Raw genomic sequence first — 24,622 nt, 5'->3', positions numbered from 1 at the left:
AAGACGAATGGAGCTTTTAATGCAGGATGGCAAATATGACTCTGGTAGACATTATTGAAACCGGATGAGACCCATGACTGGAATGTAGGAATTGAGGGGTATAACCTGTTTAAAAGGAATAGACCAAACAGGAAGGGAGGAGGAGTAGCCATTATATATGAAGGATGTGTACACTTGTGAGTGTACGCCTCCAGCAGGAGTCTTCATATGTTCTTACGTTTTTAGTTGGCTTTTCAGGACCCCTTGTCCTGAATGCTCCCTGCCTCACTTGGCCTTGTAGCTGGGCTCTGCCTCCTTCCTGTGCAGCCTCAAACGTCTTGTGTGTGAGGACAGATTCTGGGTTGCAGCTTCAAATACCAAGCACAGTACAGTTAATGGCTGATAACTGTGTGTGCAGAATGCATAATTCAAGATGTGTTAAAAGTCACCTTAAGGGCAAGACGCGACCCATGAAAGTGGATTTTGGAGAATTGGAATTTGCTTGCAAGAAGTGGAATTTATACCTTTGCTAATTTGTTAGTTTTAACTTCTTTGAGTCTGGCTGTGGTGTGTGGAGGGGGAGAAGGAACTAAATTTAAGATGCTTATATTTAATAACAAGATATTGGTTTTTTTTAAAGGGTGCCTTACTGAAATAGATATCAAAAGCAAACTGACATTTTCAAAAATCAGAACTGCAGATTTGTGGAGTAACTCAGTTTAATTTCCAGGTTCTTGCTTTGAACTTGCTGGCCCATTGAAGCTGAGAAAGGCAGCCCCTGTGCCAGCTGCTCTCCCTGGGGCACCAAGGGTGTTCTGCAGTGCTTTCTGCGGCCGCTGCTCTGTGCTCATGGCTCCTGAGGGCTGCTGGAGGCAGGCAAGAGATTGCTGCTGCTGCCAGTGCCACTGCCTTCCTCTGACCTCCACCACTTGTGATTCATTGGCTGTTTCTGCTAGCAGAAGGAAAGAGCTGCCAATTTGGCCATTGCTTGAAACGCTGCAGAAGAGAGTGACGTTTGCAGCCACTCTCTCAAGCCCTTGTTCGTTAGCGTGACACAAGGTTGGAGATGGCAGAGGCAAACACTGAGGTCTGAAAACAGCAGCAGTGACTATATTTGTATTTAGAGCACGGAATTAATTTATTGTGTCAGATGCATTCTGTGATAAGACCAGCGGAGCATTACAGTGACTGAGGAAGAGAGAGTCCAAGGGGACTAAGTGGGGAAAGCAGAAGCCATGTTTTGCCCAAACGTTCCCCAGCCAGAACCCATTGTCAGAAAAGTGGGGAAGGCCACTGGCAGTGCTGATTTGTCCTGTTGCAAAGGGACTGTTGCAGGCTGTTTCCATGGGTGCCCAAATGGCAGGAATGAGTTTCCCGATCTGATTCCCTCAGATGTTTTGGAATGCAACTCCCATCAGCCTCCACCTCATCTGACTGGGGCTGATGGGAGTCGTAGTCCAGAGCATCTGAAGGGTTCCAGGTTGGGGAATGCTGGCATTCTGGCATCAAGCCTCCTGAGTTTTCAGCACCAGGTAGAAACCACAATCTTTGTCTTTTTCTCTCAGAGGAATGCTACCATCTCAGCTGCTGCTCAGCTTCTCTGTCTGCAGTGCCCTTATGCATCATATATATGCATTTATATATATATAAAGTTTTACATAACAAATTTATTTGGAGAAGTAGCAGGCTTTAAATTGAACCCCTCTAGAGTCAGACACAACTAAACAACAACAAAAGATGAAACTGTTGGTCAAAAATGTAACAGCACAGGAAAAGGAAGAATTGGAAAATACATGTGGCCTCAAGATCTGTCATAAAGCAAAATACCTTGGCATCTGAATCACTCCAAAAAACATCAAATTGGTAAAGATGTACCATAATTGTGACAATGTATGTTGGAAATGTAAAAAAAAAAGAAGGTACCTTCTATCATATGTGGTGGACTTGTCCCAAGGTAAAGGACTTCTGGGGAAAAAATTATAATGAATTTTTTAAAAAATGATGAAATATACATTTATTAAGAAACCAGAGGCCTTTCTCCTTGGGATAGTTGGTACTGAACTGCCCAAAAAAGACGTGAAAGTATTTTTGTATGCCACAACAGCTGCTAGGATTTTACTAGCCAGTAAATGGAAAACACAAGAATTACCAACGGTAGAAGAATGGCAGATGAAGATGATGGAATTTATGGAGCTGGCGGATCTCACCGGGAGAATCCACAACCAGAAAGAAGAGGATTACCAAGAAGATTGGAAGAAATTTAAAGACTATTTCAATAAGTACTCTTAACATTAAAGATATGTAACCACTTCAAAGAACCAATCAGGCCTAGGACAAAATTAGACCTAAATGTATAAATAAGAAAATGTACTATAAGAAAGGTAAAGAAATTGGAATACGACTGTAATATTGTTTTATGAAATAATGATACTGGAAACTGCTACATTCAAATTAAGAGGAAATTCAGATGGAGAAGATTAGAGGAAGTCAACTAAAATGTTTATGAAATTTGATTTTAATTAATTAATGGAGTTTCTTTTTTCTGTTTAGGTATGTTAAGTCTGTTATTCTTTTTTCTTATTTTTTACTTCTATATTGTGTTGTTGTTGTTATGTTGTTGTGTTGTTGTATATTCTCTGTTTTGTTATGTCTATTGAAAATTAATAAATATTATTGTGGGGGGCGGGAAACATCAACTTGTTTCAGTATAATTATGTGAAAGTTTGGAAAGAGATCAAAGGGAACCTTGAGATCTGAAGTAGGTTAAACCTCTAATTTTTAGGAAACATTTCCATCATCAAAATGACCGTGGTTCCCAAACTACTTTTTTTTATTCCAAACAATTCCGATACTGGGTGGAACAGGCTACCTCAAAATCTGGCAAAAAGACATTTCCAAATTTTTATGGCAGGGAAAAAGACATAGAATTAAACATCAATTTTTAATTGATACAAAGGAAAGAGGAGGCTTTCCCCTGCCAGATTTAAAATTATATTATGAGGAAGCCTGTTTCACCTGGATAAAGGAATGGTGCATGCTTTAAGATCCCAACCTCTTAGAAGGGTATGAAAACAGGTACAGATGACATGCATACCTGTGGTATGGGAAAGTTAAAATTCACAAGAACGTCTTGAATCACATTGTTAGAAAATCCCTGTATATGGTCTGGGAGAAATATAAAGATCTCTTAGAGCCAAAGGCATCTTGGTGGATCTCACCAGTTGAGGCATCTGCGGTAAAAAGGAAAAACACGGGAGGAAATTAGCCAACATATAAAATACTATTAAAGGAAGAAAAAAATGAATTAAAGCTGAAAAGCTTTGAAGAGATAAGAGAGAAAAATAGCAGATTGGTTCCAATACTTTCAACTATTTGAAACATTCAAAACAGATAAAAAAGGGGGCTTGAGACAGAGGCAATCAGATTGGAAACAGATTTGGTCAATTCCAAAACAAAAGCTCTTTCTAAAGGATACCGACTCCTCCTTGACTGGGAAGTCAAGGAGGAGGAGGTGAAAGTGGCCATGATTAAATGGGCCCAGGACTTTGGGTACAATATAGATCTGATAGAGTGGGAAAATCTATGGAAAGTAAATTGGAAATTTACGGCGTGTTATACGCTGAGGGAAAACTTTCAAAAAATGTAATATCATTGGTACCTGACTCTTTGGAAGCTTTCAAAAATGTATAAAAATGTATCTAGTACTTGCTGGAGATATAAAGAAGGAACCGGTACAATGTTCCATATGTAGTGGTTATGTAAAAAATTTAAGATCTTCTGGGATGACATTTACATAAAACTTTAAAAAATGCTCAGGGTTTTATTTACAAAAAAAACCCAGAAGCCTTTTTACTCGGAATTACAGGACCAGACATTCCTAAGAATGTAAGAGAAATATTTTTATACGCCGCTGTCGCTGTGAGACTTTTAATAGCAACTAACTGTAAAAGTAATAAAATTGGTTGAATATGCAGAGTTAGCCAAATTAACCGAAAAAAATAAAGACAAGTCAAAGCAAGTATTTATTGCAAAATGAGAGGTTTTCAAAATATACCTTAAGAACAATTGTGGTAGTATGAAATTGGTCACTGCCTTTGAATAACCTCTGTAATTATATTAAGTAAGAAATAAGGACACAGGAGAAATAATACTTTATTATAAAATAATCAGATTGGTTTATGCAACAAGTCTGTAAATATAAAATGAAGTATGGAGATGACGGGAAGTTAAATGTACTTTAAGAAGATTAATTGTCAAAATATATCAATTTATTTTCTTTTTGTTAACTTTGTATCTATGTAACAAATGATGTAAATATATGTTTTACATAACAAATTTAAATTCAGACACACCATTCACCTCCTCATTTAGGATTCCCTGATTCCTTTGACTTCCCTCCCTCCTTCCATGGTTACCATTATCAATTTTTTTTTTATCTGCTTATCTTATTTTCTCTATTTTGTTCAAAGAATAAGAATCCATTTTTCCATAGTTTTTCGTACATTACAAGCATTAATCAAATCCTGACAAAGCATCCTTCATGCTGTGTGGACATTGTGGCTCTTCTTTGGCTTAAACCTGGTTGTGTGTTGTCCAGGGGCCGTGCGTCCCATTGTGCAGCCTGAGGCAAAACAAGAAGCCACTTCTCCTTGCTTCTCTGGCAGCAGGTGGGGCACCCATGGTGGCTCTAGATGATGGTGATGATAGAGATAAAGAGAAATAATTTATTATTTATACCCGCCCATCTGACTGGGTTTCCCAGAGAAGTGAGGAGAAGTGACCATGGCTTCTTGCAAGATCTTGCAAGATTCCACAAGATTCCTTGGGAGCTCACCAGAAGCTGCTGCCACAGCTTCTCTGCCAGCAGTGGAGGATGGGTGTGATGCCCATGATGCTGCTACCCCCTCTACTCTGCCACCTGAGACTGCTGCCTCTGTTTTTAAAAATTGTTTTTGAATTTTAATTGTACTTGATTGGTGGCTGGCTGCCTTGAGGTCTTGTGAGAGGAAGCAGGAAATTAATTAACGACATTGATTGAAGGAAGGAAGGACCAGCTATTCTGTGGGGTCCCCAGTCTTTTTTGGGGTTGAGGGGCACATCTAGAAATCTAGGAAAATACCTACATTTCCCCCTCAGATAGAAGAGAAGACAGATAAAATGAAAGCAGGCAACAGCCCCCAAAACAAAGCCATCCCCAACCAAGCAAGAAAAAAGAAACCCTTCATTTTAAGAAAAGCTGGGTGGGGTGGTGGAAGAGGCCTTGGCAAGTGCTGGGGGGGCGTGTCTGTGCCTGAGTCACAGCCCAATGCTCCCCTCTGCACAAAATTTGCATATGCTAATTTATACTTATGGGTGCAAAGGGGAAAGGGCATGAGATTTGGGGCTTGGTGCAAGTTGCCCACCCTAAGCCTGCCCCTGCTTTCTCTTCCCACCCCCCTTTCCAGATTGGCCATCGAGATTTTGATGTGGAGAAGCGACTCCGGCGTGACCTGAAGAGGACTCATGCTCTGCTGGCTGACATGCAGCTCCTGCTGGAGACCTCAGGGGCAGATGCAGGGTCGTCCGGGGGCAGGGAGGAGCTGGAGAAGCTTCGTGGCAAGGTGAGAAGCTGGATGGATGGATTGGTTGACTGCATTTATTATTATTATTATTTATTATTTATTGAATTTAAATACCTCCCTATACCCAGAGGTCTCAGGGTGGTTCACAAAACAGATCGCAATATATAAAAGAAAAAGAAAAAACAATAACCCAATAATAGAAGTAAAAGAATTAATCTACATCCCCAACCCATTCTTTATTTTTTAAAGTGCCTTCAGTATAGACAGGCATCTTTCACAGGAAGCATTTAGAATTTAATTAAGGCAATTAGTTAAATAGATTGTTTCTGTCTTTAATTCCTTGGACCACACTAATTAGTCTCTCCTCTGTGTGTTTGCTTCTGCCTTTCTACTGCTTGCAATCGCCAAGCTGTGCTTTCAGCATCTGTTGTTGGAGGGGGAAAGGGATCCTGGAGGAGCCTGGTGTTGTGGACCAGAAGCTGCAGGGAGAGAATCCCGAGATGGATCTCCTTAGATTAGGAACGGGGTGGGGTGGGGGAGGAGAGAGCGTCAAAGGGGTGGGGTGGGGGTGTAGAAACCATTCAGTTTAAACATGCAGAGCCCCACATGTGTTGCTAAATGCTTTTCGGGAAATGAGAAGAGTCACAATGTGTTCTTCCATTTATATGCTGCCTTTGCTTTGGCTGTTGTGGAACTCCTGGCGTCAAACACTAGGAGTTTTCTATCCAGGCTCCAGCCCTCGCTGCCAGTTAAGAACATAAGGAGGGTCCTGATGGGTCAGGCCAATCCCTACCCCCCAGTGCAGCCTCCTCTCCTCACCGTGGCAAAGCAGATGTCTCTGGGAAACCCGCAAGCAGGATTCAGGCACAAGAGCCCCTCCTCTCCTTCAGTTTCTAGCAATGGGTATTCAGGGCTGCCCAAGATGTTTTGGCACCTAAGGGAAACTGCAAAATGCTGTGGCTCCTGCTGCCCAAGGCATTCGCCTCACCTACCCTATTGGTAGTCAGAAGTTTTGTTGCCACCACCATAGCCTGGATCAGAGCAAGAGGCGGGTGAGCAAGCAAGCCATGTTGCAATGGAGAAGGGGAGGTGCAGACCCAAGGGAACACTAGATAGTGGACTTCTTTCTGGGGTGCAGGTCCCCCCTCCAGCAGGTGCCCAACCATGCTGGTTGATGGCATCCCCTAAATAGAAAAAAACCTGACAAGCTGTTGTAGAAAAGTTTGGCATGTGATGATAAAGTCAAGACTAGCCGCAGGTGTTGGTAAGGGCACAATGACTTTATTCAGGTAACATAAGTGCTGTGCTTTGTAAATACCCAAACAATAATGTTTGTGTGGAAGGCTCCTCAGCCAGCAATCCAGGCGCAACAGATTGGAGGCATGTGAGAATGGGATTAGAAGGGGTGATGGAGACTGCTCACAGCTACTCTGATTCAGTCCTGCAAAGCACATCCCTAGGCCTGACAGAAGAATTGCATGGAGGGTAATGGCAATTTAGTGACACCAGTCTTCCAGAGCCATTAAATCAATAATCTGCTTTGCTTATTTCCATTGAAAACATGCCATTCTGGAGACGTAGGCAATTACAGCTAGCACACATCTATAATTAGGATAATAATTCTGGGTAAATAGCATCTGTGAGCTGCAGCTGTTTCTACCTGGCTTGATGGGAGGAGGCAGCAGGAGGAAATAGATGGTCAAACCTTTTCTGGGCTGATGCCCTTGGCTGTGTGTTTGCAGCAAATGCTGTCCTCACAGCCAGTCTCTACTTGCCATGCCATTATGTGCAGGAAAGTCCAGGTGTCTGGCTTCTTTGCAGAAAAGCAGGGTTAGGGAGGGATGGTTAACAATGGAGAAAAATGTTGGGAGGAGGGAATCTAAGCCGTTTCCCTGCCTTCTGCATTTCCTGATAAAACACTTTCCCCAAACTGAGCTGCAGGCATATATTTGAAAGTGGGAACTAAAAACACCTGACCTGCTATGAGATATATTCTCCCCATTCTGAAAATACTGTGAGGGTGGCAAGCATTGCCAAAATCTCACAGTTGTGGGTGAGTTTTCTCAATCCATGTATTTTTTTATGTGATTTTTATGTGATTATTTGATAAAACTAGAATACTGACTCCTGTTCATACATGCATCTGTATTGGACTACAGCATGGATTTTAACCTCATTTCTGTCTTGGTCGTTTGGATACTGAAGCTGTGGTTGCTAGACTTCCTCCTTTGCACTCAGCATGCAAAATAAGCTCTACATTTTTTAAAAAGTGTGTATCCCATCACTGGCAGAGGAAGGGGGTGCGGTGGGTGCGGGCCACCCTGGGTGTCATCTCTGAGAGGGGGGGTGACATTGCCCCCCGCCCACGGGTGGCACCCCCTGGGATGCTCGCCTCACCCTGCCCTGTGGGTGGCTAGCCCCGCCCCTAGGTGAACAGCATGCGCCGTTCCGGGGGCCGGAGCAGCTAGCTCCGCCTCTGTTTCCCATAATAGATGACTGGAGGTATTAGTCTTCTCACCACAAGCCTTTAATCAAGGGAATGGAGCAGCTCCTTTACAAAGAAAGGAGAGAAAGAAAAGGTTTTCTCCCAATACTGTTACTTGTGGATATCGGATGAAGCTGAATGTTGAAAGATTCACTGGATCCTTCCTGAGTCATCTGCAGCTCTGGCTTAAATATTTTGCATGGCAGAACTGTATATCAACAAATGCAAAAGCAAAACATAAGCAGAGCCTGTCAAAGAGACCCTCTCATCCCTTTCAACTGTACAGTTCTATGATTCTCTGATAGGGTTTCCCACATTTCCCTAGGATGAAGAGCGTTGTTCTCCAGTGCTCCCTTTGCCAGCATTTGGCAGCTTCCCTCATCTGACATGATGGCTTTCACTTTTAATCTGGCCTGAGGAGAATTTTCCCCTCTGTTTTTTCTGGGTGTTAATGCCACATTTAAAAATTAATCTCCACTGGTCTGCTGGGCTCTTCTTTGGCACCAAAGACAGATGATGTTCATTGACTTTCATTTTCCCTTCATCTCATTTGGGCTTAATTGGGCAATCTGTTATGATTTGACAAAGGCTTTTACGAAACACTGCTTGCTTTTTTTTAACACCCCCCAAAAAGAGTTTTTTCTGCAACATTGACCTTTCTGGGAGCTGTTGCCAGAATAAAACAGGCTTTCTCTCACCCGAGTCAAAGACTCAGTTTGGCCCACACAGCCCATGCGTGTTTGCACACACATACCTCAACAGATTTGTTTTAAAAGGCATAAAAGTCAGCAATATATTATTTGAATACAAAGTTTTATTTTTTTATACTATGTTTATTGATTCCTTGTGTTTTCTTTCAGCCCCCTTTCTCTTACGTTAGGAAGGCAGGCATGGTTAATATGCACTGAGCCAACCATCCACCCTGCAAAAGCAATGCAGCAAAGCAGTAAATTGAGACTTACACTGCAAACCTTGGGTGGAGAAAAGGGAACAAAGAAGTAAATAACTATGTTACTTATAATTCCTTATACTGGGGAAACACTTGCAGTGTGTAACAACTTTTAAAGATTTTTAAAATACATACACTTTTAAAGATTTTTAAAACTTTTAAAGATTTTTAAAATACATACACAAAACTAATGTCTGAAAAATAATTGCTAATTTCCCGATCACCCTAGATATGCAACATAACCTTAGGAAAACAGGATAAGTTAGGCAAAAGACAGCCAGGTATTTTAAAGTGATTGTTAAATTCTTCCATGCCCACAAAGTCTTTCCAAACCAGTCTGCTATCGTACAAACACATGTATGCCTTCATCATACACTCATGCCTTCATCATACAGGCAGACACCCACCCCCAAGTAATAAATATTATATGCAAGCATTTCACTCCATTCAGAACTTGGAATGCATTTCAAATAACTACGGTCGGTTGTTTCATTGAGCTACACACAGGAAAGTAAGGGGGTGAACAATTTCCCTGCCAAATGCAAGCTAGTCAGCCAGGTTGTGATAGGATTGCAATGGAAGGACATTTTCTACTTGAAATAAGACTTGCAAAAAGCATTTCTTCACCTTACCTGGAACCTAGCATGATTACAAAAGTATCATTTCCTGAAATGAGTAATCAAACCAAAATACAATTGAAGGAAGCTTACTCAATAATAAATTTACACATCGAAACTCCTTGAAAGGGTTTGCACAGAGTTACCATCTATACATCCTTTTTTATAAATTCTCCATTAGGGTATAACATGCTGAAAAATTCACTGTTGCTGCACGTGGAAGCTCTGCTTTTGACAAACAATTTATTGCTCATTTTCCCTTTGGTTATGCAGTTATAATACTTCTGGGTCAAAACAAAAAAATTTTTTTCCTTCCAGTAGCACCTTAAAGACCAACTAAGTTAGTTCTTGGTATGAGCTTTCGTGTGCATGCACACGAAAGCTCATACCAAGAACTAACTTAGTTGGTCTTTAAGGTGCTACTGGAAGGAAAATTTTTGTTTTGTTTTGACTATGGCAGACCAACACGGCTACCTATCTGTAACTAATACTTCTGGGTGTAAGTTTACTCTGCTGCCCAGCTTGTTGGGGTGCCACTCCCCACAGGTCTCTCCTGGTCAGCAAAAGAAGGAATCTCCTGCCAAGTTAAAGAAGCAAAGAGCGGTCAGTAGACCTGATCTTTATTTGTTGCAACAAGGTTCAAACACACAAAGAGTAGGAACCCCTAGCATGGGCTTGCACGTACTTTTAAGACCGCCCTCCCTTCCCATAATACATTTCCAGATATATCACCAACGTGTCACTAAGAAGAAGGGAATCTGCACAGTAACATGAGTCCATCATTCATCCCTGTTATCAGATTCAGTTCACCACCTAAGTATCCACCACCAAGAGAACAATAAAATACCCCTCCACCCAAGATGCTGTTAGTTGTCAGGGACTCCAGTGCTCCCACTCCCTCCTTGTCTGCTTCCTCCCTTCCCCTCCCCAAATGTTTGCCTTCAACACTCTGTGGCCCCTGAATGAGCACGCTCTGTCCTCCTTGGACTGTCTCTTCTCTTCTCTTTCTTTCTTTTTAAAAGTTGCAGGCTAACATATTTCTGCACTGATGATGATGGGGAAGGGAGCAGTTGACAATGGCGCTGGCTCCATTTGTGTCATCCTGCCTTCATAATAATAATAATTTAAGAATAATTTATTTTTTACACCCCTCCCATCTGGCTGGGTTTCCCCTGCCACTCTGCTTATTGGCTGGAGTGTGGCGGAATTTGCAGTTTTTAAGAGAGGATGGGTGGAAACTAGGATCTGGCATGTCTCTGTGTACAATGTATATTTGCCTGCTTTTCCAGTAAATATGTGAGCTGGCGAATTCCTGGCAGTGGAACTAAATGCTAACAGCAGAGGGTTAAACCTCGGAAATCTCCTAATGACAATAATGGCTTCTCAAGCCCCAGATGAGTAATAAAAAATAGAAAGCTGCAGTAACTTTAAAGGACAAGGTGTTTTTGCTGGATGAAATGGGTTTTAGCAGGCATGGTGCATTAGCCGCCCCCCCCCCCCCCCGCAGCACAATAGCTCATGGCTGGGATTTGTTCATTAAGAGGCTTTTGGAGCTGGGTTTTGTATGGGAGTAAATCCTTTGCCAAATCCTTGGGTGGGCAGGGGGGTGGGGGTGTTCCAAAGTCACACTTTCTGCCAGAGGAAGTTTCTCTTGCACCCTGTGACTGCGGGAGAGAGACCATGTGGGATAGTGGTTAGTGTTTCTGACTAGGACCTGGGAGCACAGGGTTCAAATCCCCACTCAGCTATGAAGCTTACTGGATGTGACCTTGTGACTACGCTGCCTCTCAGGCTGGTCTACTTCTCAGGGTTGTTGTGGGAATTACAGGAGGAGGGGGAGAACCCTGCATATGCCAGGGGGGCAGTGAGACATACGGTAAATGCCCTAGTTTTGTAATGCTGGTCAAGCTGGTCATATGACCATAATTGTGGATGCAGGAGAGTAGCAAATAAATGAGAAGCACCCAAGCTGCCCTCTTAAGTGGATATTATAGGTAAGACAATACAGGTAAATCCAGTAGACATTATTATTATTATTATTATTATTATTATTATTATTATTATTATTATATTTTAAAAATAATGTTTGGTCTTATTATGGATCTTTATTGTTTTATTTTCTATATAGTTTATTCTTAGGCCCACTGCTTAGAAATGCTAATGACTGAGTGGTATATAAAGGCCTTAAAATATCATTATCATTATTATTATTATTTTAAATAAACTTACTAGTCACTCTTTTTGCTAGTGCAGCCTAAAGTGAATTAAAACAATATGTAAATAATATACATTTAGACCATCATAAAACAAAGCATAGAAAAATCTAAAATAAATTCATATTTTTAAAATGCAGGATTAAAACAACCTACCCACCCAAGGAGGCCACAGATAATTAAAAGCAAAAGGCCTGGTGGAAAACAAATGTTTTTGCCTGGTGCCTAAAGATGCATTGCAAGGGACGCGGGTGGTGCTGTGGGTTAAACCACAGAGCCTAGGACTTGCCGATCAGAAGGTCGGCGGTTTGAATCCCCGAGACGTGGTGAGCTCCCGTCGCTCGGTCCCTGCTCCTGCCAACCTAGCAGTTCGAAAGCACGTCAAAGTGGAAGTAGATAAATAGGTACCGCTCCGGCAGGAAGGTAAACGGCATTTCCGTGCGCTGCTCTGGTTCGCCAGAAATGGCTTGTCATGCTGGCCACATGACCCGGAAGCTGTACGCCGGCTTCCTCGGCCAATAAAGCGAGATGAGCGCCGCAACCCCAGAGTCATTCGCGACTGGACCTTTAAAGATGCATTGCACAAGTGGGGAGCCACTTCTGAAAAGGTCCCTGTTAAGTTGTGGGCAAACATATCAGACGACACAGTGATTCTTCAAACAGCTCTTGTTTATTCCGAGGCCAGAACAGAACTGAACTGAAGAGCTCAGTCAGCCTGCTTATATAGAGCTCCAGAAGAGCGTAACTGTTGCAACTTTCTAAAACTATCCAATCACTGAACGTCACTTTCGATCCTTCATTTGCATAACTATCTACAGTATCCCCCTGCTGGCCCAGGGTGAGAACTTCAGTACATAACAGTCCCATTCCGTGTTGCCACCTTCTGGACCTCCCATGGAGAGGGCAGAAAGAGGGCGACTCTTATGATGACCACAGATTCCAGGAAGGGTCATATGGGGAGTGGTGGTCCTTGAGGTACTGGGGTCTTGAGCTGCAAATGGCTTTACTTTGAATTAGGCCCAGCGGCTAACTGGTAGCAGTTGAGCCAGGATTTGTGTTATATGCTGAGACTGTCTTGCCCCAGTGAGCAACCTGGCCTCTACACCAGCTACAGTTTCTGTAGTTTGAACTGTCTTCAAAGGTAACCCCATATATAACACATTGCAGTAATCTAACCTCGAGGTTGCCAGGGCATAGGAGACAGAAGTTAGGCTATTCCAACTTCTTAGTAAAAGAAACTGAAATGAGATCTCCTCTTGCTGTGGTGTAGCATTCAGAGGTGCCAACTTGAATGAAATATTGTGGGAGGCAGGTAAGCCCCAACTCCACATAATCAGTCACATAGCATGGTGCATACACAACATTTGAATGGCAATACCCATCAACTTGGGTGGGTGGCCCCCTCAAATATTTTATTTGGGAGGCACAAGAATCCTCAGCTCATAGGAGTGTTGGCTCCTATGGCAGCATTAATCTAGAAGAGGCTTCACAAATCTTGTTTTGGACTTCAATTCTCATCAGCCCCAGTCACCCCAACCATATGATGCTGACCTATGGGGCTGATGGGGGCAGGTGCCTTGCAGAAGTTAGAAAAGACGAAGAGGATCCAACTTGGGACAGAGCTTTGCCAGAAAGCCAGCACATTTTGCAGCCTTCATCTCTCTGCTATGCATAGGAAGGGCAGCATTACGTTTGAAAACACATTGTCATTCTTTTTAGTTTAAGACCATCATGATTTCCAAGAGCGTCTCACAATCAGCTCTGCAAATTGCAATAACTAGGAGAATTCAATAAACAGGAGAAAGGGTGTTTTTTTCGGAGGAAGGGGAGAGAAATCCCCCAACTTTGTTTTTTTTTTTTTAACCCACAATCTGTATGTTCATCAGAATCAAAATCTCTTTAGAGTTGTGTTTGGTAAGTCTGAGGCATTCATTTTAAACAGGTATCTAACAGATGGCAGGACGCTGCCAACTTAACACTGTTGATCTGTTCATACATTATGCATCTTTTTCGATGGGAATTTCAATTTGTTTGTTCCCAAGTGGGAAAATTCCATTATGCAGATGTAAGAAGCAAAAAAGAAAAGAAAAGAGGAAAGAGCAACAGAGATGGGGGGTGGGACCAAGGGAGACCTCTCTCTCTCTCTCTCTCTCTCTCTCTCTCTCTCTCTCTCTCTCTCTCTCTCTCTCTGTGTGTGTGTGTGTGTGTGTGTAAACAACCTTGCAGAAAGGGGAGGAAGCAAGAAACAGATAAACTATCTGTGTTTATAACCTGAATTAAGGATGAGGAAGGGTGGTACAGCTATAGCTGTTAAACAAAGCTTGGGTTTGGGGTTTTTTTTTTACAGCTAAAGAGACTTTTTCAGTTGTTGCTGATGACTAGAAGATGGTTACATAAGATTAATGGGCCCTGAAGTCTGGTGGCTACTAGTTATTGGATATGCCCCATCAGAACTAAAGAGTCCAAAATTCTGTTTTCAGTAATGGCAAAGCAGATGCCTCTGGAAAGCCCACAAACAAGACATACCAGGCAGGAAAGAACCTTCCCCCATTCTATTTTGTCATCAGTTATCCTTAAAGATACACTGCTTCTGTATCTTGGAGATACAGCATATGACAATCATAGCTAATAACCATCAAGAGGTCTCTCCTCCTCTGTGAACTTGTCTGCCACATTTCTAAGCTTTAGAAGTTGGTGCCCATCCCCATATCATGCAGCAGAGAGTTTTCTAAGTCAGCTCCATGTTGCATGAAGAAGACCTTTCTCTGGCCTGCCCTCAATCTCCTGGTCAGCCATTTCATTGTGTGGGACTGTCCAGCCAGAGAGAAGCAGTTTGGCCTTGGGGGTCCTTTCAAGAGGCATCTGGTCATGGGAACAGGATGCTGGACTAGATGAGCCTTTTGTCTGATCCAGCAGGACTGCTTTTAGGTTCTTCTGGAAGGACCAGTCATGCTGAGACTCCCCACCCCCCTTCAGGGCTGGATTCAGCACAAGACGCAGGCCAAAGGGGGGGGAGGGGTCACCTCACCTGAGGCTCCAAGTTTCCCCTTGAATAACCAGCCACGGTTATTCCCACCCATGTTATTTAATCCCACCTCATTCCCCAGGGTAGGAGAATTGAATTATCATCTGCAAAGTGTTCTGCATAAAAAGACAAGGCTGTTTTCGGCTCCTGCATGGAAAGGGATTCCTGCTTGCCATGAGTCTGCCTAAGCTATAATTCTCCCCCAAGACCCGCCTGTGGATTGATGGTAAATTACAAGGTGTTTCATCAAAATATCACCAAAGGCACAGCAATATCATTGTAGTAATATCACAGCTCTCAGAAAAGCTAAATGCTTCTCTGGCCTGGCTGTTGATGTTTGTGTTGTATTTCACTATGACTTGTGGGGCCCAGAGGGGATCCTGGTGCTTGATGCCTCTGACGGAGATGGATTACCTGGGACTGATGTGATCAGAAGCCCAGCTGGCTTATCCTGTTCTGAAAAGTTCCAGCTATGTATTTTGAAGATGCTTCTTCTGAGAGCATGTTACACTCAAGACAGAAACTGCCGAGGGATGACGGAAAAGGGAGGCTTGAAGCTTAGAAGCACTCCCCCCCCCGCCCCCCAAGCAAGTCTTTCAGACCTCATGGTCTCCTCTGCAAGGTCCAAAATGGAAATCATGAGGCTGGTCTGCCTCACCATTTTCAGCCCGCCCTCAGCTCCCACCCAGCCACCTACTCACCCACCTGCCTACTTCAACCAGTCGGGGGGGTGGGGGGACGACACTCTATTGGCTTGCTCCTCCTTTCTCTCAGTGTTATGCCATTCAGCAAAGATGAGAGCAGGGGAGCCTTTACCATATGTCCTGCCGGGGTGCAAAGATCTGCCCAGCGCCCCCAAATTTAGTTTAGCCCCCAAATTAACTTTTATTATGCTTATGTCAGACAACACACTGATGCCTTATCTCTTGTTTACGAAAGGAGGAAAAAGAAACAAACTTTTTTATTTGATCATTTATTTACAATACACTTATACTTGCTGAGTGCTGCTGTTGTGAATGACAAGCGCCGCCACTGGTGTGGTGCGTCTTTTGTAAATGAGTGTACAAAGTTGAAAGTCCATGCACATTTCTCTCAATATATGCATTTTTGTACACAATTTTGCCATAGCCTATGCATTTTTGGAAACAATTCCAACACCCCAGTACAATTATTTTTGTACTGATTCACAAAATTTGGAAAAAAGTGAATTTCAAAGGAGAAACTATTGATTTAGGAAGTGTGGGTGTGATAAATTCACATTTACCAAACAAATATCTCCTCTAACCCTACCTGCCCTCCTCTTGGAGCTGCAGACCATTTTTTGGATTGAGTAAACTGAGCAAGCAAAAGCCACTGCACTCTCTACCCCCTCCACCCAAATAAAGACCTTCTTTTTGGAGAGTAGCACAAACAAGAAGTAAGAAAGAAAGGACAGAGGTAGATGGGATCACTGTGGAGCAGTGCAGTGAGTTATATAGCTCACCCTCCCACCCACCCCGTTCCCCAATCTTGTAGTGTAGAGTACTGTTATGCACAGTCTTAAAGCCTTTCTTGCATTGTATCACTAGATTGCAGGCATGAATCCACCCCCCCCCCCGTATGCATTTTTTAAAAGCCAAACCAACACCACAAACATTCCCTACACTTAGAAAACTAGGACAAAATGGCCTTCTACTGATTTGCTTATTTTCTACATGCATGGAGCTGCTTTTTTATGTATGTTAAAAAAATTAAAAGTAGTGTAAAAGCTTTTTAAAAAATCGTTGTTGGAAGAAAGAAAGCAGCAGGAAGTACAACCACCAAACAATGCTGGAAGAGAGTGAGGATGTTGGAGTCAATTCTCTCTTGTTCTGCCCAGTTTGGCTGCTAGCAGTTGAAGAAACCACAAGCAGCCCCAGCAGCAAATTAACACTCGCAAAATGCTTCCTTTTGGGGTGGGGTGTGTCTGCAAAGTGCAATTAGAGCTCTTTGGTAAAAAATCATTTGTGAACCCCACTTGTAAATAACTCACATCTTTGCAAACTACATGCAATTTGCATATTTTGGCTAATTAATGAGCCTAGATTTACTGCAAGATTTGCCTGAAATAAAGTCAGGGGTTTGGCATAAGAAGTGGGCTCAGGCTTGCTGTGCAAAAGCAACAGTTTCTCTTTGCCTTCCAACTGTTGTCGCTGAGATGGGAAAGGAATGGGATTGCAAGAAAAGCAAATTTTCCTGCTGTGAGATGCTTGGTACTCTTGTGTCTCTAGCTAGAGCTGTGTTTCGTGGGCTGCGTGTGTGTGAAATCAGTGTCGCCAGTCCTCAGAGGAACATAGCTGTAAGCAGGCAGAGTTGTGATGGGCTTCAAAATGTAGAAACACTCTTGGAGTGGAATGTAAATAAATGTTGCTTAAGGGCAGAGGGAGAAAGCTAAGCTAGCTAAATGGTGGGAGGTGATGCATTGACTGCTTCTCGCTATGCATTTTGCAGCTGGAAGAGAGCACAGCCAGATGTGGAGAGGCTGAGAAGGCACAAAAGATGCTAGCTCTGGAGCTCGAGAACCTGCACCTTGAGCTGGAGACGTTCAGCAGGAACAAGAACTTGGTAGGAGTCCGCAATGAAAGTTGCTGTGGCCCATGGTTATACATAATCTTTATTGATTTTCAAATATTAAAATCCAATGACAGCCACATTTTATCAATATCAAATTACAATTCCCATCCAAATATAGATCATTTTAGTGACTTCCCGTCTGCTGGATTTCGGAGTGCAAAGCTCTTATTTCTTCCTGCTTCCAATATCTTGGTTAATCCAATTGCATTCAGTCCTGATCTTAGTCCCTTATCAACAGCTGCTGATTTCTTGAGCTCCATTTGTGTTGAGATATTTAATAACAAAAAAATTATCCTTTTTTAAAAAAATTATCTTTATTAATTTAAAATAAATATATTTATGAAAAACAGATGTACATACAAGTAAACAAACAAACATACAATCAAATAAACAAATAACAGAAAAATCAAACAAACCACCACACTATAAGATATAAGAAGATTAATATAATTATCATCATCTATACTCCTGGTATTGAACACAATTATAAAATTTATAGAAAAGAAATTTAAAACTGACTTCCAATCAATCTCACTGTACTTTGTCTATCCATTACTTTATACCGCACAGTTACATATTTCTTATATCATTTCTTTTTACCTCCCTACAAACTTATATTTATACAATACAGGGATCAGTCTAATTCTGCCAATATGTTTCCTTTTATTCCATAGTTTTCTAAATATTCTTTAAAGATTCCCCAATCCTTATAGACTTTTTGTTTTGGTTGGCCTCTTACTCTTCCTGTCACTTTCGCTAGCTGCAGATATTCTACCATTAGGATTTGCCAATCTTCCGTGTTGGGTATTGTTGTGTTTTTCCAATTTCTTGCTACTAAAATTCTGGCCACCGTTATTCCGTACATGAACAATGTTCTTTTCGATTTCCCTATTTCTTTTGGCAAAATGCTTAATAAAAATATTTCTGGCCTCTTTTTGAATGTTAATTTAAATAATTTTTAAAGTTCTACATATATTTTTCCAAATAACACAAATATCTGTGCATTTCCACCACATATGCAAATAAGACCCAATTTCTTTATTACATCTCCAACATATAGGTGATCTGTTCTTATACATTTTAGCAAGTTTTTCTGGAGTTTGGTGCCATCTATACATCATCTTCATTGTGTTTTCCCTGAGATTGTAGCAGGCCATGAATTCCCGCCATAATTTTTCCCATTGTTCCATGTAAATATTATAACCCAAATCTTGCGCTCATCTCACCATTACAACTTTCACTTATTATTCCTTTACCTCCCATTGCAATAGGAGGTTGTATACCCTTGAGATATATTTTCCTTTACTTTGTATCAATTCTTTTTCAAGTTTTGATGTTTCTTTAGCAAGTCCTGCTTTTTTTATCAATGGTTAATCTTTGATTAATGCCATGCCATCGCGAAGGGGCTTGAATAACTTAGAGAAGCTATGAGTTTTCCATGCAGGGCCACCCAAGATGGACAGTTCATAGTGGAGAGTTTTGACCAAACGTGATCTACCTGGAGGAGGAACCGGCAAGCCACTCCAGTATCCCTGCCAAGAAAACTCCATGGACAAAGACAACAGGCATATAAAAGTTATGACGCTGGAAGATGAGCCGCTCAGGTCAGAAGGCGTCCAACATGCTACTGAGGAAAAGCGAAGGACAAGTACAAGTAGATTCAGAGCTGATGAAGCGCCTGTGCCAAAGCCGGAAGGTCGCTCAGTTGTGGATATGCCTGGAAGTGAAAGGAAAGTCCAATGCTGTAAAGAAAAATATTGCATAGGAACCTGGAGTGTAAGAACCATGAACCTTGGTAAGTTGGATGTGGTCAAAAATGTGATGGCAAGAATAAATATTGACATCCTGGGCATCAGTGAACTAAAATGGACAGGAATGGGCGAATTCAGCTCGGATGACCATCATATCTACTACTGTGGGCAAGAATCCCGTAAAAGAAATGGAGTGGCCTTTGTAGTCAACAAAAGAGTGGCGAAAACTGTACTGGGATGCAATCTCAAAAATAATAGAATGATCTTGATACGCATCCAAGGCAGACCTTTTAACATCACAGTAATCCAAGTTTATGCACCAACTACTGGTGCTGAAGAAACTGAAATTGACCAATTCTATGAAGACTTACAACACCTTATAGAAATGACACCAAAGAAGGATGTTCTTCTCATTATAGAGGATTGGAATGCTAAAGTAGGGAATCAAGAGATAAAAGGAACAACTGGCAAGTTTGGCCTTGGAGTTCAAAACGAAGCAGGGCAAAGGCTAATAGAGTTCTGCCAAGAGAACAAGCTGGTTATCACAAACACGCTTTTCCAACAACACAAGAGACGACTCTACACATGGACATCACCAGATGGGCAGCATCAAAATCAGATTGATTATATTCTCTGCAGCCAAAGATAGAGAAGCTCTATACAGTCAGCAAAAGCAAGACCTGGAGCTGACTGTGGCCCAGATCATCAGCTTCTTATAGCAAAATTCAAGCTTAAACTGAAGAAAGTAGGAAAAACCACTGGGCTAGTAAAATACAATCTAAATCTAATCCCTTATGAATACACAGTGGAAGTGAGGAACAGGTTTAAGGAGTTAGATTTGGTGGACAGAATGCCTGAAGAACTATGGATGGAGGCTTGTAACATTATACAGGAGGCAGCAACGAAAACCATCCCAATGAAAAGCAAGAAAGCAAAGTGGCTGTCCTGCGAGGCGTTACAAATAGCGGGGGAGAGAAGGCAAGCAAAATGCGAGGGAAATAGTGAAAGATACAGGAAATTGAATGCAGATTTCCAAAAAAGAGCAAGGAGAGACAAGAAGGCCTTCTTAAATGAGCAATGCAAAGAAATAGAGGAAAACAATAGAATGGGAAAAAACAGAGATCTGTTCAAGAAAATTGGAGAAGTGAAAGGAACATTTCGTACAAAGATTACCATAATAAAGGACAAAAGTGGTAAGGACCTAACAGAAGCAGAAGACATCAAGAAGAGGTGGCAAGAATACACAGAGGAATTATACCAGAAAGATATGGATGGCTCGTACACCCCAGGTAGTGTGGTTGCTGACCTTGAGCCAGACGTCCTGGAGGGTGAAGTCAAATGGGCCTTAGAAAGCACTGCTAATAACAAGGCTAATAGAAGTGATGATATTCCAGCTGAACTATTTAAAATTTTAAAAAATGAGGCTGTTAAGGTGCTACACTCAATATGCCAGCAAATCTGGAAAACTCAGCAGTGGCCAGAGGATTGAAGAAGATCAGTCCACATCCCAATTCATAGAAGGGCAGTGCCAAAGAAGTGTAGTTGAATGCTCCAGCTACTGCACATTTGCACTCATTTCACATGCTAGCAAGGTTATTTTACAAGGAAGGCTTAAGCAGTATGTGGACCGAGAACTCCCAGAAGTGCATGCTGGATTTCGAAGGGGCAGAGGAAACAGAGACCAAATTGCAAACATGCACTGTATTATGGAGAAAGCTAGAGAGTTCCAGAAAGACATCTACTTCTGCTTCATTGACTATGCAAAAGCCTTTGACTGTGTCAACCACAGCAAACTATGGCAAGTTCTTAAAGAAATGGGAGTGCCTGATCACAACATCTGTCTCCTGAGAAATCTCTATGTGGGACAAGAAGCTACAGTTAGAACTGGGTATGGAACAACTGATTGGTTCAAAATTGGGAAAGGAGTACGATAAGGCTGTATATTGCCTGCCTGCTTATTTAACTTATATGCAGAATTCATCATGCGAAAGGTTGGGCTGGATGAATCCCTAGCCGGAATTAAGATTGCCAGAAGAAATATCAACAACCTCAGATATGCAGATGACACAACCTTGATGGCAGAAAGTGAGGAGGAATTAAAGGACCTCTTAATGAGGATGAAGGAGGAGAGCGCAAAATATGGTCTGAAGCTCAACATCAAAAAAACAAAGATCATGGCCACTGGGCCCATCATCTCCTGGCAAATAGAAGGGGAAGAAATGGAGGCAGTGAGAGATTTTACTTTCTTGGGCTCCATGATCACTGCAGATGGTGACAGCAGCCACGAAATTAAAAGACTCCTGCTTCTGGGGAGGAAAGCAATGACAAACCTCGACAACATCTTAAAAAGCAGAGACATCACCTTGCCAACAAAGGTCCGTATAGTTAAAGCAATGGTTTTCCCAGTAGTGATGTATGGAAGTGAGAGCTGGACCATAAAGAAGGCTGATCGCCAAAGAATTTATGCTTTTGAATTATGGTCTGGAGGAGACTCTTGAGAGTCCCAAGGACTGCAAGAAGATCAAACCTATCCATTCTTAAGGAAATCAGCCCTGAGTGCTCACTGGAAGGACAGATCCTGAAGCTGAGGCTCCAGTACTTTCGCCACCTCATGAGAAGAGAAGACTCCCTGGAAAAAACCCTGATGTTGGGAAAGATGGAGGGCACAAGGAGAAGGGGACGACAGAGGACGAGATGGTGGGACAGTGGACTTCCGGTTAGCGCCAGCGCTTAATGGCGGATTTCTCCCGGAGCTCCGGGAGAGATCTGCTTCGTAGGTTCGGGTCCTGCCAGCTACGGCGGAGCGGGGACCCTCAAAAATCACAGGCGCGTAGCCTGTGAACTGGAGACTCGGCGGGCACCTTTGCGCCCCCCCGACGCTGTGAAATAGCCTTTTTAAAGGCTGCGGATCAGCGGAGGGGTTATGGAGCGGTGCTGAGAGTCGCTTTCACCCAGCCTGCGAAGCGAAGCCGCGTCGCCATTAGCGGAGAGCGCTGATTTCTTCCGGTGAATTTGGACTAAAAAGAACAACTATCCGTGAGTAGGATTGACTTCTAAAACTAAATTGGACACTAAATTTTAAGAAATTGGGTACCGAGACGGACAAGCACCAAAAAGGAAGTCTGCTTTCCGTTCTGCAGCAAGATCAAAGCGAAAGGCATTTAAGCTGTAACCGTATGAAAGGAGAGTTGCGGGAACTAAGAAATTCAACACCAAGCAAAGAACTCCCTCCCCGAAGGCAGGAGGGGGGGGGGGAAGAAGACTTGAAAGTATTTTCCTGCCAATTTAAAAGAAATTGAGTTATTTACCGCTGCTCTTTTACCTGGGGATCGGACTGCCGGAGAAAAAGCACCGGCTAAGGACTGTTGCTACAAGAAGGTAAAAAAGTATCTTTGACTGACTTTGGCTACTCTCAACTTTAAACATGTATTTTGTTGCAAAGTAAAGATACTTGCAGGATATTATTGATTTGAAACCTCCAGAAAGAGAAAAGAATAATTGAAAGGGACTGGAAGGACCTTTGTTTAATTTTCTGGAGAGTGTGGGACTAATTAGAAAGTAAAAAACTGACTTTACGCCCTCTAGAGGATTTATAAATTGTTTCAGCAATAAGTGGAGTTTAAAATCTGAGAACTTTGTTTGACAGCATAAGAGTGTGGGAATGACCTTGACTAAAAGACTTTGTTATGGCAGATGGTAAAGAGAAAGAGGATTCACAAGAAGCAACCTTGAGATCTGGCAGACAATACAAAGTGGATCTTTCCAAGCAAAGAAGGGCTTCTGTAACAGGGGCCTCTGGAATTACAGCTGTCTCAAAGGCAAAAGTGAAGACAATGTCTTCAGAAGAATCATTTGCTAAGGTTTTGGAGAAGATAAACGATTCACTGGAGGAACTAAAAAAGCAAGGTGTAGAAACTAAAGTACAAATTGCTGAAACAAATAAGAAAATTGAAGAAATCTCTGGGAAAATTGATTTAAATACAAAAAGCATAACCGACCTTGGGAACAAAGTGAACTCAAATGCAGAAGCAATTGGGAAATTACTGGAAGATTCATCTACAACACGAAAGATAGCTGAGGAAGCCAAATAAATTGCAACTGCTGCTGAGGAAAAGTTTCCACCAGTGTACAAGAAACTAGATGAGTATGAGCTGGCACTCTCTATGCAGGATATGCAACGTAAGGAGAGGAACCTAAGGATCAGACTTGTGCCGGAAAAGGAAGGAGATAACCTGGTGGACTATTTGACAAAAGAATTTTCTGACTTTTGGAAGCAGGAGCTGGACAAAGAAGAATTTAAGATAGAAAGCGCATTTAGATTGGGAGCAAAGCAGAGGAAGAATAGACCTAGAGACTGCTTAATAACTCTAAGATCAAAGGAGGAGCGAGACAAAATATTGAACCTGCATTTTCAAACAACCCTTCGAATCGAAGATTTTCATATTGAGATTTTTAAAGACATTCCCCAAAGTATCTTGGACGCAAGAGGATTCTACAAAGACTTGGTGACACTGCTGAAAAGGAACTACATACCATTCAGGTGGGAATTTCCCCAAGGCTTGTCTTTTAAATACAAGGGGAAGAAAAGAAGAATAAAGACAGTGAGTGATAAAGACAAGTTCTTGGGAGAACACGAAGAAGACCTACAGAAAGAGACGTTTCCAGGACAAGGGCATCCGTCATTGGATACGGACACGGAACCACCGACAGACGAGGAACAAAAACAGGGAGCTGTAGGAGGAAAGGGTAAATAATCCCATCATGGCTTTGCAACTTCTAACCTGGAATTGTAATGGTTTGAACATTCCCAGAAAGAGAAAAAATATATTCCACGCTTTAAAGAAAGACCAATTGGACTTGATTTGTTTACAAGAGACTCACGTGACAAGAGCACATAGAAAATTACTAATAAATAAAAGATTGGGACAAGAATTTATATCTTCAGACAGAGTAAAAAAGAGAGGAGTGGTGATCTATGCAAAAGAAAAGTTGCAACCGAAACAAATCTTTAAAGATGACCAAGGAAGATATCTGGCAATTGAAATTCAATTTCAAGGAGAAAAGTACCTGATAGTGGGAATCTATGCACCAAATGAAGGGAAAGCCGAATTTTTAAAGAAGTTGCATGAAATTCTGATGGACCATATGGATTACAACTTAATTTTGATGGGAGATATGAATGGAGTAGTTTCAACAAATATGGACAAAGCACAAAGACAGGTAATAACAAAAGATGGAAGACTACCAAAGACTTTTTTCGAAATGACTGACAATATGGACTTGATTGACATTTGGAGAACAAAACACCCATTAGAAAGAGAGGGAACCTTCTTTTCTGAAGCCAAAATGACATGGACAAGGATTGACCAAATCTGGGTGACTAGCAGTATGGCGCCGAATATAAAGAAAGTGGAAATCTGCCCAAAAACCTTCTCCGACCATAATGCAGT

At 42.1% G+C, this 24,622-nt stretch overlaps 2 protein-coding genes across 3 annotated transcripts in view; one reads left to right on the top strand and one right to left on the bottom strand.

Annotated features, from left to right (window-relative positions):
- The window catches only part of TFIP11 (tuftelin interacting protein 11), a gene marked incomplete at its 5' end in the record, with an annotated part of 601,324 nt that overhangs the window by 213,885 nt on the left and 362,817 nt on the right, over positions 1-24,622 (bottom strand). The window lies entirely within an intron of this gene.
- MYO18B (myosin XVIIIB) overlaps positions 1-24,622 on the top strand; it is a 266,462-nt gene that overhangs the window by 173,839 nt on the left and 68,001 nt on the right. Inside the window, exons 35-36 of the mRNA XM_083589603.1 lie at positions 5,424-5,579; positions 17,299-17,412. Coding sequence (XP_083445729.1) covers positions 5,424-5,579; positions 17,299-17,412 — 270 coding nt within the window. The remainder of the gene's footprint in view (positions 1-5,423; positions 5,580-17,298; positions 17,413-24,622) is intronic.

The sequence above is a fragment of the Podarcis filfolensis genome, assembly GCF_964270895.1.
Source record: "Podarcis filfolensis genome assembly, chromosome: 16".
Classification (NCBI taxonomy): Eukaryota; Metazoa; Chordata; class Lepidosauria; order Squamata; family Lacertidae; genus Podarcis; species Podarcis filfolensis.
This window is presented reverse-complemented; position numbering and strand designations above follow the sequence as displayed.